Source organism: Capricornis sumatraensis, chromosome 1 (genome assembly GCF_032405125.1).
Source record: "Capricornis sumatraensis isolate serow.1 chromosome 1, serow.2, whole genome shotgun sequence".
Classification (NCBI taxonomy): domain Eukaryota; kingdom Metazoa; phylum Chordata; class Mammalia; order Artiodactyla; family Bovidae; genus Capricornis; species Capricornis sumatraensis.
Window position 1 is genome coordinate 216,745,794 of NC_091069.1, and position 14,620 is coordinate 216,760,413.

A 14,620-nucleotide genomic window follows, 5' to 3' on the forward strand; every position below is an offset into this window, starting at 1 on the left:
AATTTGATAGAGTATTTTTAAAATTTGTCCTTCCTTGTTAGGAATTCTGTTGAACACATTTTTCTTAGGAGTAGTTCAAGGTCAACACAACATTCAGTTGCTAAGCATTCTAAATATTTATGTTTCTTATGAGGCTCATCCTTCTAAAATATAGGAACTGAAAACCAAAGCTACCAGATCATATACCACAAAGTAAAAAATTTACTTACATTTCAAAGATTATATAAATTCTTTTTATAATTATAAATGTACTATATTTACACGATGGGCTTCTCTGATGGCTCAGCTGTAAAGAATCTGCCTGCAATGCAGGAGAAGTAGGAAATGTGGGTTCAATCCCTAGGTTGGGAAGATTCCCTGGATGAGGAAATTGCAACTCACTCCAGTTTTGTCTGAAAATCTCATGGACAAAGGAGCCTGGCAGACTACAGTCCAAAGTGTCGGAAAGAGTTGGATATGACTGAGCAATTGAGCACAAATATTTACACTATAATATTTGAAATTTCTGAAATAAAATCATTTTAAAAAGAAATATTGTTCTGGATATTTTACAAAGGCATTGTCTTATCATTTGTTTTCTAATACTTTTCTTTCTCACTTATGTAATGCACAAGCACTCCAGAATTTCAAAGATACTCAATGGCACCCCACTCCAATACTCTTGCCTAGAAAATCCCATGGACAGAGGAGCCTAGTAGGCTTCAGTCCATGGGGTCGCTAAGAGTTGAACACAACTGAGTGATTTCACTTTCACTTTTCACTTTCATGCATTGGAGAAGGAAATGGCAACCCACTCCAGTGTTCTTGCCTGGAGAATCCCAGGGATGGGGGAGCCTGGTGGGCTGCCGTCTATGGGGTCGCACAGAGTCGGATACGACTGAAGCGACTTAGCAGCAGCACCAGCTGTCTTTTTGAATCTAAAATTGATAGTTTTAATAAACAACTTCAATGTTGTTTCTTCTGGACAGATAATAAATAGATGAAAAGAGAAAAATTCAGAGAATATTAAGTTGCTACATTTGAATAAACAGGGAAACCTTTAATACTTTTCCCTGGATATGTAAAGAAATATTTCATGTATTTAAAAATATGTACAGGTCCTTCAATATAAGCCAGAAAATTGAGAAAAATAGCAGTAGACCATACCCACACAACCAAATTACTGTCCCAGGTCACAGAGAATACATGAGGGTCTTTCTAAATTCTTGTAGGTTGTTCAATATTCACCATCTTACTTGAGCTTTTCTTTGTAGTTGTTCATCTCAGTCACTGCCTTCTGAAGTTTTAGCCCAAGTGCTTCTACTTGACACTGTAAATCTGGAATGACATAATGTATTCTTCTGATTAGTATATTTTAAGTGTCCAGATATTTTTATAGAAAAAAATTCTTCTAGAGTTGCCACTCAGCTCCTGAAGAATAATGCAGTTGTTTATTCCATTTTTACTTGGATTACATACTCATCTGTACTCTGAAACTTAACAGAATTACTGGATTTTGATAGACTCCATTTATTAGCCTTTCTGCCCCTAACATCATGCTAATTTTCTAACAGCTAATTGGCTAAATTTTACAAATGTTTTCAAAGGCAATTTATGTTGCAGCACACATATGAATTTTTGATCATGTGACTCACTTCTGAAACACTTGACTGCCTAAGCTCACTCTTGTGATCTGAAACTGAGAAGTATTGCTGAGGCCTCTCAGTAAGAACCAAAATATATAAACCACGTGCAAGGCTTCTGGTAAAGAATCTGTTAACTCTGGGTAGCAACTAATAGGCATTTTAATGGCTTTCAAAGCCAAAAAAATACAAGCCGGAAATTGGCTTCCATAGAGTCTTGAATTGGGGAATTCAAGTAATGTTTGAGGAAGATTATTCAGGTAGCCACATCTCACATGTATGGATACAGAATTGAAACTAGAGCAGAAAGAACATAGGGCTTGAATGATCTGAGTCCCACCAATAGCCTGTGTGTATGGACTAAGGCCTGAACCCTACATTCAATAATAGCTCTTGGTATTCTTTTTGGATATGAGGTGGAAAACAAATTTACATGGGTGGAATAAATGATTTCTATGAAGAAAATAATTTAAAAAACACTGGAATTTATAAAATTTCTGTTACATCTATTCAGGTGTTTTAATCATGTATTTTAATAGTAAACTATAAAATCTTTATGCACCCATGTTGTTGTTCAGTCACCCAGTCATGTCCAACTCTTTGAGACACCATGAACTGCAGCACACCAGACCTCCCTGTCTTTCACCATCTTCCGAAGTTTGCCCAAGTTCATGTCCATTGCATCGGTGATGCCATCCAGCCATCTTATCCTCTGACACCCCTCTTCTCTTTCTGCTTTCAGTCTTTCCCAGCATCAGGGACTTTTCCAGTGAATCAGCTGTTCATATCAGGTGACCAAAATACGGGAGCTTCAGCTTCAGCATCAATCCATGAGTATTCAGGGTTTTTTTCCCCTTCAGATTGACTGGTTTGATCTCCTTGCTGTCCAAGGGACTCTCAGGAGTCTTCTCCAGTTCGAAGTCATCAATTCTTTGGCACTCTGCCTTCTTTACGGTTCAACTCTCATATCTGTATGTGACCACTGGGAAGACTATAGCTTTGACTATACGGACCTTTGTCAGCAGGGTAATGTCTCTGCTTTTCAGCACACTGTCTAGGTTTGTCATCGCTTTCCTGCCTGATTTCATGGCTGCAGTCACTATCCGCACTGATTTTAGAGCCCAAGAAGAAATCTGTCACCTCTTCCTCCTTTTCCCTTATGTTTGCCATGAAGTAATGGGACCAGATACCATGATCTTAGTTGTTTTAATATTTAGTTTTAAGCTGGCTCTTTCACTCTCCTCCTTCACCCTCATCAAGAGGCTCTTTAGTTCCTCTTTGCTTTCCCATTACAGTGGTATCATCCACATATCTGAGATTGTTGATGTTGAAGTTGTTGATGTTTCTCCTGCCTATCTTGAATCTAGCTTATGCATCTATACAAATATATAACATTTCTATATGTATCTTTAATCTGCCTTCTTAACTTTGTTTTATGAAGATAAGCCAGTTCCTTAAATCAGAAAATAAATTCACTCTAAACAAATGTTTTAATTAGAATTCACTACATATTGGTATAAATTTTTATGTTTATCCAGCATGTTCACATATATTAATATTATCCCTCAAACTGCCACATAAATGCAAATAGCCCCATTTTTCAGATAATGAAAAATGAGATCTCTGATTATCTTGCTTAGTATCTTAACAGTGAGTAAATGCTTTAGCCAGCAGTCAAACTGACAGGATTTTAAACTTGAGTACGGGATTTATTTGAGTACAGCTCCTTATTTAAATAAATAATTCAACATGGACTTGATAGATAGTATTTGTGTGGTATATCTTTTCCACTTACCAAGTGATATCATTATATGAAAGAAAAGATAAAATAACATACACATAGAGTTTAGTTTTGAGTGTAATTTTTTGAAACAAGGCAATCTCTAAAGAATATGCATAATGTGTTACTTTATTATTAAAAACATGTGGGCTTACAGAGGGTTCTATTCACACAGGCACAGCTAAAACATTTCTGCCCATCCTCTGAAGAATAAGGAGGAAAGTTGACATTTGTTGACGGTATACTGTTCCAGGTGCTGTGCAGGATGCTCTCTCCTATATCATTTAATTCAGTCACAACTATCATGAAAAACAGATATACATTTTATTTTTACCAGAAAGTTCTAAGAATCAGAGTAATTAACTAACATAAAAAGTCACAGAGCTATTTAGAAGTGATCCTGTGATTCAACTCAGGTTGGCTTCATCCCAAAGTCTTGATCTTTCTCTCTTACATGGACCGTCAAAAATATAAGCTTCAAGGTGATATGACATTTGTCCATGAAAATGTGGTCAGAATGGCCATATATTTGTTTAGCATATCCTAGAATCTTTAAGGTAAATGAAAAATATTATTTATTACTACATAAAATAGGTACTAAATTAGTGTAATGTCCAGTTCCAAGAGGTGATTTGGATTTTAATTTTTGAAAGCTTAAAAGTTAATATAATTGATGAAAGTCATTAAGACAAATACAGTATCATTGTGACTGCCTACAGTACTGATGTGTCTGACTCTTCGCGACCCCATGGACTATAGCTTGCCAGGCTCTTCTGTCCATGGAATTCTCCAGGCAAGAATACTGGAGTGGGTTGCCATTCCCTTCTCCAGGAGATCTTCCTGACTCAGGGACCAAATGAAAGTTTCCTGCATTGCAGGCAAATTCTTTACCATCTGAGACACCAGGGAAGTCTATTAAATGTCCCTTGATGCTTTTGTCAGGATATAATCCTAAATGAGATGAAGCATGGATCTGAACCCACATGATAAATTCTATAATATTACTTCTAAATGCAGCTATTGCTAAGAGGAAGAACTTATTATCTTAAAAATGAACTCTAAAGAATTGGTACCTGATATATGAATTTTATGCAGTTAATTCTCAATTACTTGATAACTGGTAGATAATTTAGCAGACAGTAAAAATGATAGCTAATTCAAAACTCATTTTTATAGCATTGAAGAGTATTCTTAGGATCACAATTAGATATACTTGTGCATCAAAGTTCTAGAACTTACTAGATTTAGAGGAAAATAAGTGAAACAGTCATGACTCAGATCAAGAAAGGAAAAGCTATTATGCTTTCCAATATTCTTCTCTCTACATACCCACCTAAATCTCCCTTTCTCCCTATTTCAAGATAAACATAACTTATCTCAGTCTTTAAATCACAGTACCCAATGAGCAGGGAAGCCAGTTCCTTCAGATTATTCACTAGATATTTACAGCACCTCTGAGTAAAAATAGAGAAAGTAAATAAATGTTTTATTACTTTAAAACAAAGAAACCACTAGAAATTTAGGTAGAAATATAAGTAATGTCAATGAATAAGTCATTTTACTTAAGGAGAGAAGATACCACATAGAAAGAAAAAAGATTCATTCTGAATAATCTATAATGTAAGCAGCCCACCAGTATATACTTAGGAGTTGGTTAATACATTTTCATAGCTTTTTAAAAACTTGGTTAAATTTTCTATAATAAAAAAATAAGAAGAATTATTTTAAAAATACAAAGAACATATTGTTACTGTTCTGAATGAGGTATATGCATCTTATTGGTTTATTGTTGGTTTTGATAGATCAGTGGGGTCTTTTTGTTTCTGGAAGCAGAGTGCCCAGTTCCTGTCCTTAATAAATAAAGACACATAGTTAGGCTTAGCAGCAGAGCCACCTGCATAAGACAGCTCCTTCAGTCCTTGAGATAAGGAGTTCTTAAATAGACGTATTGTTCGTGTAGTCCTTCTCTATAGTCAGATAAACTCAACTTCAATTTTCTGTCATTCAGCATGTCGTTGGATTATGAGGCAAAAGGCCCTGAATGCCTACAAAAAGAAAGGAAGCATTGGCTTTAAACACCATGCAGATGTAAGGCAGAACCCATGGAAACAATCCAAAATTTACACAGCAAATTCAAGGATAGCATGTTATAGCATGTATAAGGTAACTGCATTCTTTGCAAATATTAAATAAAAAGCAAATGATTTTAAGTGAACAAGACAAAAAGGAGCTCTTATCCTCTCTTCATACGAAGACAGCTCCTTGCTAGATAGCATTACACAGGCATCAGATCTGGGGTAACTAGTCATTTAAGAGAATCCTATTATTCCAAAAGATTTCTAGAATCTACAGATACAAAAGGTATCCATCGGTAGCTATTTTATAGCAGGATATAAAACTTTATAGTCATTTGTAGAGTATATTAAGTAAGCATAATGTTTGAGAAAACAATAAACAAAACCTTTATAGTGGAGAGATATTTCAAGCTTAAAACTTTCTGGATAAAGAAAATACACATAAAAGGAATTTAAAATCTGATTCAAAGTACAATATGAAGGAAAATGATTCCAGGTTCAAGCAGCAGAACAGAGGAACAAACAGGCAGGAGAGCTGGCACCCAGAGATCCAGATCTAGGAGAATTTTTTTAAATGAAAATGTGGAAGATATATATATACATATAGTTTGTTTGTTTAAATGGTAGAGACAATTGAAGAAAAGGAAATACAAAAACTCACCACTCTTTGAATACACTCCTAAGACAGGATAACAGAGAGGTGGAGTGCATGAATGCTAAAGCCACCTGCCTAACTTCAAATCCTGGCTCTGCTCCTTATAAACTAAGCGACTTCAGGTATTTTAGTTTCCTGATCTATAAAATGGTTATTATAGCATATGATTGTTCTGGGAATTATGCGACTTCATATAGGTAAAGAGGAGATGAGTGCCAGACACATAGTGGGCACTATATAACTACTGGTTATCATCATGGGGAGTGGTAGTAAGGCCACCCCTTGCCCCCTACTTCTGCTCTGAATCTCACTTCTTAACCTGTGAACCTTGTTCCTACAGTTGGACCTGGTGTCATCAGTGGTTATCTTTGTACAGGGAAGGGTAAATATGAAGGTTTTAACTATATACTTAAAAAATGATCTACAAAGTTAACTATGACAAAATGTTAAAACTTGTAAAATACAGGTGATGAATTCACACACATTTGTTGTATTATTCACTGTATTTTTTGGTGTTTGACATATTTTATAGATTTATTGTTTAGGGAGGGGTCTTGCTTGTACAGGTCAAGGATAGCATGTTCTGTACTAAGAAGTCTAATCAACTCAGTTCTGTGTGTCCAAGGTACAAAAGAACACAAGATGGCTAGAACTTGGTGGGGGTGCAGGATGAGGTTGAAACCAAAAGCAACTGGTTTTGTGAATAGGAAGGTTTGGTTCACTGGTTTGGTGAACAGGGAGGAGAGAAATTCAATTGCAGTTGAAGGGGATATGGTAACAAGGAAAGATTTTTTATTTTGCTTTTGTTTTAAGATATTGGGACATTTATTTGAATTTAATTAGAGGGTACCCACACTTATGAATTTTTCTTAACATGTGAAAAATAGTACTTTTGCAGGTGTTTTAAAAAACTATACTGATGATGTAAAGCTATAAATTTCATCTAAATTCATATTGGTTTTGCTACATTTTGAGACCTATTGCGGTAGCTATACACAGATAAAATTTATTCCTTTTTGACTGATATATAATATTTAATTGTGTGCATGTACCAAATTTTACTGATCTAGTCCAATAGTGATGAAATCTAAGTTGCTTGCCCAGTAGTGAAAGTTGCTCAGTCATGTCTGACTCTTTGCGACCCCATGGACTATACAGTCCGTGGAATTCTCTGGGCCAGAATCCTGGAGTGGGTAGCCTTTCCCTTCCCCAAGGGATCTTCCCAGCCCAGGGATCGAACCCAGGTCTCCCACAATGCAGGCGGACTCTTTACCAGCTGAGCCACAAGGGAAGCCCAGTATGTCACAACAAATAATCCTGCAACAAAAGCTTCTTACTGGAGGTGGGAACAAGATGGCAGAGCACAAGGACCCTGACACTCAGGCAGGAGCAGAACCAGTTCCACAATGGCAACTACAATCACAGTATGCCCTTGAGAACACACACTTGGGAAGGAGTAGGACTAATTCAGTAGTATGACTTGACCCTGCTATGCCCAACCAAGCCTCTAACCAAGGTGTGCATACCAGGGGAAAAGTGGAACCAGCTCAGAAGTACAGGCTGAATTCCTCAGCCATGCGCCCAACTAAATTGGAGATTGCTATCCCAGGAGGGAGAAGCGGAATACCCTTGGGGCTTGTGCTCTAGTCCATTAGGCCCTGGCCCTGCCACCATAGGGTACTGACTTCCATGGGGCCTAGGAAGAGCCCTGGCTCATACCTGGTTCCAGTCCTATCCCATCCAAATCCAGCATGACCTTCCACCATGGTGGAAGCTGCCATTACACCCTGGGGCAAGATCTGGCCTGTGCTCATTTCAGACCTGGCCCTCCTAGCAAAGCCACTGGGCACATGCAAACTGCATAGGGACACTCACACATGACACTATGCCTTCAAGATCAGGATAGGTAAGTGGTTCACCTAATCTCATAAAAGAAAACAGAGAAATTTAAACAGAACGAGAAGACAGAGGAATATCCTTCAAATGAAAGAACAAGATAAAAACCCCTCAAAAACCCTAATAAAACAGATAATTACCTGATAAAAGTTCAAAGCAATAGTAATAAGAATGCTAACTGAACTTCAGAAAAAAACAGACGAACATAGAACTTCAACAAAGAACTAGAAAATATGACAACTTGTCAGAGCTGAAGAATACAATAACTAAAATGAAAAATATACTAGAAGGAAATAACAGCAAAATTATGGGATATAGACTGCATAAGCAGTCTGAAAGATAGAACAGTGGAAATCACCCATTCAGAACAGCAGAAAGAAAAACACATTTTAAAAAATGAAAATAGTTTTAAGAGACCTTAGACAATATCAAGTGTACTAACATTTGCATTATAGGGGGTCACAGAAGGAGAAGAGAAAGAGAAAGGGGGACAATGTATTTAATGAAATTACAGTTGAAAACTTCTCTAACCTGAAGAAGGAAATAGATATCCAAGTACAAAGAGCACAGAGAACCCGAACAAGATGAATCCATGTGCCAGACACTACATTCTAAGTGCACTGCTGCTAAGTTGCTTCAGTCGTCTCTGACTGTGCGACCCCACAGACAGCAGCCCACCAGGCTCCGCCGTCCCTGGGATTCTCCAGGCAAGAACACTGGAGTGGGTTGCCATTTCCTTCTCCAATGCATGAAAGTGAAAATTGAAAGTGAAGTCATTCAGTCGTGTCTGACTCTTAGCGACCCCATGGACTGCAGCTTACCGGGCCCCTCTGTCCATGGGATTTTCCAGGCAAGAGTACATTCTAAGTGCATTATACCTCATTTAATCTTCCCAATGTAAACTAACTAGAATGTAAGTTCCATGAGCGCAGGAACCTTATCTTTCATACTCATAGTGTCTGAAACAAAGAAGGTGCTCAAAAAATTACTGTTGCAAGAATGAAATTTTGGAGATACTAGAAATAAGAATTCCAGCAAATAAGCCTTTAAAATTATGTACCTAAGATTAAAGTGGATGGAACTGAAAGAGTTGTGCAGTTTTCACTGGTAATAACTAATATGTATCTTGGCATTAAAGTGTAACTTTCTTATAAATATGTTATTTTATTTCAATAGACTCTTATTGACTACCTATCAATAAGATATATTTCCTTGTCCTTAGAGAAATTATAATCAAATGCTTCATTTTCCTTCATGAATGATAAATTATGTTTTAAATGACAAATCAGTAACTCCTTTAAACTTGAACCTGTTTTATTTTCATACCATTTTAAATGACTTTATTGAGTTAGATTTTCAGTTAATTATGTGGCTGAAATTGTGGGATTTCTGATCAGATGTAACTGATGTGAATGAACACAATCAGTATGCTGCATTTAGATGTCATATATATATATATTATTGTACCACAGTTTGAGCATAGAGCTTCACAAAAGTAGTATTTCACTTAATTTTTTTAATGAGTATTAACAGAGAAAACCTTTACAGATGTAAGAATGTATACCAATAATAAAAGAAAGTTCTTTAATGAGCATTCAACTATATCAATTGCACATTAACATCTTTAATTTAAGCAAATATTTTATAAAGCTCAGATGGTGAGTACAGCCACTTGGAAAGTTCATTTTAGAGGCTGTATTTCAGAGGTTTGATTCACATCTATTTTGAAACAGTATACTTGAAGTACATTAACATTTTCTGCATAATACCAGAAGGGACTGAAATAACATTTGGAGATTTTTATAAATCAGATGATAGAACAGGTGTGGCTTTTCAGCTAAAAAGTTATAATTTGGTCCAGAAGTAGTTATATTAAAATCAGAAAACTATTTATCTGGGTGTGTGTGGGGAGGAGAGAGTAGATGAAATCAAGCTTGGGAGATAATCAAATATTTAAAATTTGGAAATAATTTTAGTCTAATACTAAGGATCAAGAATTTGCTTCAGAATGCAAAAAAGTGCTTATAAACCTCCACTGTATTTTTATTCTGAAGACTAGTCAAATATAAAAATAATTGTCATTAGTAGGGGCTTATAAAATATAACAAATCATGGAAGGAATCTTAAATTCTTTTTTTACCCTGGTTAAATCATTTAACCACTCTTTATCAACTGGCAATCCTCATGATTTAGGAACTTCTGAATACAACAGAACACTATTATGTTTTCTGATAGATTTGTATAAATAAATTCACAAAATTATATCTCATTATTTTATGTATTATACATTTTATATATGTATTTATATATTATTTTGTATATGAAATAATGAGATTTTTCAAGACAAATATATTAGTAATAGATATGGATAGACTAGAGTGAAGTAAGGACAGGGACTTATATTGAACAGAATATTAGCTGAAAACATTTACGGGATAAAAAAGAAGACAGGGTTATTAATAAAGTAAATGGAACCTAGAGAAGTTTAAATCTAAAAATATTTAAGAAATTTTCAAATAAAGTCACATAATCATATAAACATCAACTTTCTTTCATCAATTGGTATATTCTCCAATCAGAATGCTTGGAGAGATTCCTGTGTGCAGCACTGATTCTATGCAAACTGGGAAGGAGATGGAACACATCTTCAGGCTCACAGGGTACTGATTCTCTTTGCTGTGCCATTTTTCCTTGTGCTGGGATGGCCATAAAATAGGCACAAGGCAAGAATTTCTTCAAAAGAATCTTTCATGCTACAAAACTAATTGGTACTAATTGCATTTAAATATTCTACGCCACAACTATGTAACTTAAAGGTAAGAAGCACAAAACCAAAACATTTTATAATTTTAAGAATGAAGCAAGGGAAGGCAACACTAATGTACATGTGAAAAGACTTAGGTATGGTGTTATTTATCACCATATCATTTTAACAGAAAAAAGTGAAACAACTGTACAAAAATAAGATATGATTAAAAATTATGATTCATCCCATATCAGAATATTTTTGACATGGAAAGATTTCATAATAGAAGAAATTGAGAGCAATTGAAGATTTATTCCACTCATAAAAATTTATATATTTAAAACATAAAATCTAGGAGGATATACATCAAATGCTTATGATACTATGCAAATATTGGAATTTCCTGATCAATAGTGAATATGGATTATTTTAGTAAAAGAGAATAAAAGAATCATATTAAAGTAGCATAGCACTGAATCACATAATAATACCTATGCTGCTGCTGCTAAGTCGCTTCAGTTGTATCCAACTCTGTGCGGCCTCATAGATGGCAGCCCACCAGGCTCCCCCGTCCCTGGGATTCTCCAGGCAAGAACAGTGGAGTGGGTTGCCATTTCCTTCTCCAATGCATGAAAGTGAAAAGTGAAAGTGAAGTTGCTCAGTCGTGTCTGACTCTTAGCGACCCCATGGACTGCAGCCTACCAGGCTCCTTCATCCATGGGATTTTCCAGGCAAGAGTACTGGAGTGGGGTGCCACTGCCTTCTCCTATACCCATCGTATAACCTATTTCATAACCTATTGATCATTTGTGTACTCCACCACCAGGTGTCTACCATTCTTGGAACCTCTTCTGCCTTCCCCTTACAGAAACTTGCTTTTATTGAGAGTACTGGAAGTAGCCTGATAAAGTAGCTTTCTCTGAAGTATAAATTAATGATAACAATGTGTGGTGGAATTCAAAGGTTAAGAGCCCAAATTTTGGCAGCATAGTTCTGGACTTGGGTTCCAATTTGCTGATTAGTAGCTGTGTTGCCTTGGGTGAATAACTTAGTTCCTTTATACCCTAGTAATCTCATTTGTACACTAGAGATACTAAAAAAGTGGTTAACCCAGGAGGATGATAATAAGAGGGTACACAGTGGCTTCACTGTGTTTGACATGTAATTAATGCTTAGTTAGTGGGAAAGAGATGCTCATAAGATGTGAGACACTGAATAGGGGTTGGGGAAGGGGGATGCATCATTTATTTTTCACTCAGATAGTGTCAGTAATACTCATGCTACTGGCCCATAATGTGGATGATTTGTAAATGTCTATGAGCATTAGGTATGCTGTGTACCTGGGTATAAGAGTGCTATGTGTGAAAGAGTGACTGGCTCTAAGTGTTGTCATGAGTATGCCCATGTGGGTATTAGGGACAGGGTGGAGGATAGTTCCCTCCTCTCACTGCTCAGATGGAGCTTCCTTGAAAATGCATCATGCTTAGCATAGAAGCCATGTATAACACAGAAGATCTGTTCCTAATCAAGCCTAGACTTAATGACACAGGTGCTATTTAATAATGCTGAATGACCAAATTAATAGATGATTGGCGACTGGATGGGCAGAAGATTACTTACGTTAGTGGGGAGAGGAAAGAGGATTGCATCACCTAATGCCACAAGTACAGAATTGAAGAAAGAATAAATGGGGGTAAGGAGTGGCTAAAATAGTGGAGTAGGACCCTGAGCTCACCTCCTATCCATGGGCACATCAAAATTACCACTGTTTGCAGAGAAACTATCTACAAAAATGACTTGAAGACTAACAAACGATTTTCCACAACTAAAGACATAAAGGAACTATAATAAGACAAATAGGAGGGGCAGAGACACAAAATAGTCAAGACCCTCAGGTAGATGATCCATAAATGAGGGGATAAAAACAATTGCAGAATTTTCCCCCAACGAACAAGAGGTCTAAGACCCAAATCAGGCTCCCCAGCCTGGGAGTGCTACACCAGGAAGACGAGTCCCCAGAACATCTGACAATGGAGGCTGGTGGGGCTTGCATATGAAAATGCTGGATGGCTGTAGGAAACTGAGACTCCTCTCTTAAATGGGGCATGCAAAATCACACATGGCATGAGTCCCAGTATAGCGCCAGGAGCTTGAAAGGAGCCTGTGCCAGACCTATTTGCTTATCTTAAAGAGCCTCCTGGAGATACAGGAGGAAAATGGGGCTTCCATGGAGAGAGAGACATCAGAAGCAGTCATTTGGGGGAGTTTATTCTACCAGAAGGACACTGGCAAGCACCATTTTGGAGTCCTTCCTCTAGACTGTTAGTTCTGGGGGCTAAACCACTTACCAGCAAACTGACACCAGCCCTGGTGTCATGGGCTCCTCATGCCTGGCAGCCAGCTGCCCTGGGACCCAGTCCTGTCTACCACAGTGCCAGTGGCCAGCCCCCACTACCAGCGCACCCACAGTAGTCAGCCCTGCCACAACAGAAGGCCTACACAGTCCACATAAGAGTATCCATACAGAGTATAGCTTTCATGATCAGAGGAGAATGTGCTTGTTGGGCCCCATAGAACATCTTATACATAAGGCCACTTCTCCTAAATCAGAAGATATAATCAGCCTATCTAATACATAGAAAAATAAACATAGAGAATTAGGTCAAATTAGGAGACAGAGGAATAGTCTCCAAACAGAGTAACAAGAAAAAAGCTGAGGAAAAAGAACTAAACAAAATGGTGATAAGAAATCTACCCACTAAACAGTTCAAGGAAACAATTACAAAGATGCTTAAGGAACTTGGGAGAAGGATGGATGAACATGAGACAAGTTTACCAAAGAGTTAGAAAATATAAAAGAAGACCCAAACAGAGCCAAAGAATTATATAACTGACAAAAATATATTAGAAGTAAGCAACAACATATTAGACAATACAGAGGAACAGGTTATTAATCTGAAAGTCAAAGAAATAGAAATCACCCAAGCTAAACAGAAACCAAAACAAAAATCCATCTGTTTTAATGAGGGTAGTTTAACAGACCTCTGTGACAATAGCAAGTGCATGAACATTTGCATTATAGGGATCCCAAAAGGAGAAGAAAGAGAAAAAAAAGGGAAGAAAATTATTTGAAGAAATAATAGCTAGAATTTTTCATAACCTGGGAAATGAAAAAGACATCTAGGTGCAGGAAGTAAAGAGAAGGCCAAATAAGATCAACCCAAAGAAGTCCATACCAAAGTACATTATAATTAAGATGGCAAAAATTAAAGATAAAGAAAGACATTAAAAGTAGCAAGAGGAAAACTACTAGTTACATACAAGGGAACGCCCAAAAGACCATCAGCTAACTTTTTAGCATAAACTTTGTAGGCCAGAAAGGAGTGGTATAATATATTCAAAGTGCTGGAAAAAAACCAAAACTCAGAAACAATACTTTACCCAACAAGGGTATAATTCAGATTTAAAGGTGATATAATTTTACAGTTAAGCAAAATCTGAATGAGCTTAGCACAACTAAACCAGCTATTCAAGAAATAGTAAAGGGACTTTTCTACTGCAACTAGAAATAATAAAATTGTAAAAGAAATTTAAAAATCTCATTGGTAAAGGCAAGCATATAATAAAGGCAGTAGCTCCAACATTTATAAAACTCATAGAAAGATTAAAAGAAAAAAGTAGCAAAATCATCTATATGCACAATAAAAATAATTAAGGATACATAAATCCAAGAAGATGTAAAAATTCAACATCAGAAACATTAAACGTGGTAGGGAGGTGAAAATGTACAATTGTTAGAATGCATCTGAACTTAAGAGATGAGTACAACTGTGTAGTAGTTTGAGT

The 14,620-nt window shown here is 36.6% G+C and overlaps 1 protein-coding gene across 1 annotated transcript in view; it reads right to left on the reverse strand.

The window, feature by feature from the left end:
- Positions 1 to 14,620, reverse strand: part of LEKR1 (leucine, glutamate and lysine rich 1) — a 224,946-nt gene that overhangs the window by 86,887 nt on the left and 123,439 nt on the right. The window contains exon 6 of the mRNA XM_068988656.1: positions 1,236 to 1,317. Coding sequence (XP_068844757.1) covers positions 1,236 to 1,317 — 82 coding nt within the window. The remainder of the gene's footprint in view (positions 1 to 1,235; positions 1,318 to 14,620) is intronic.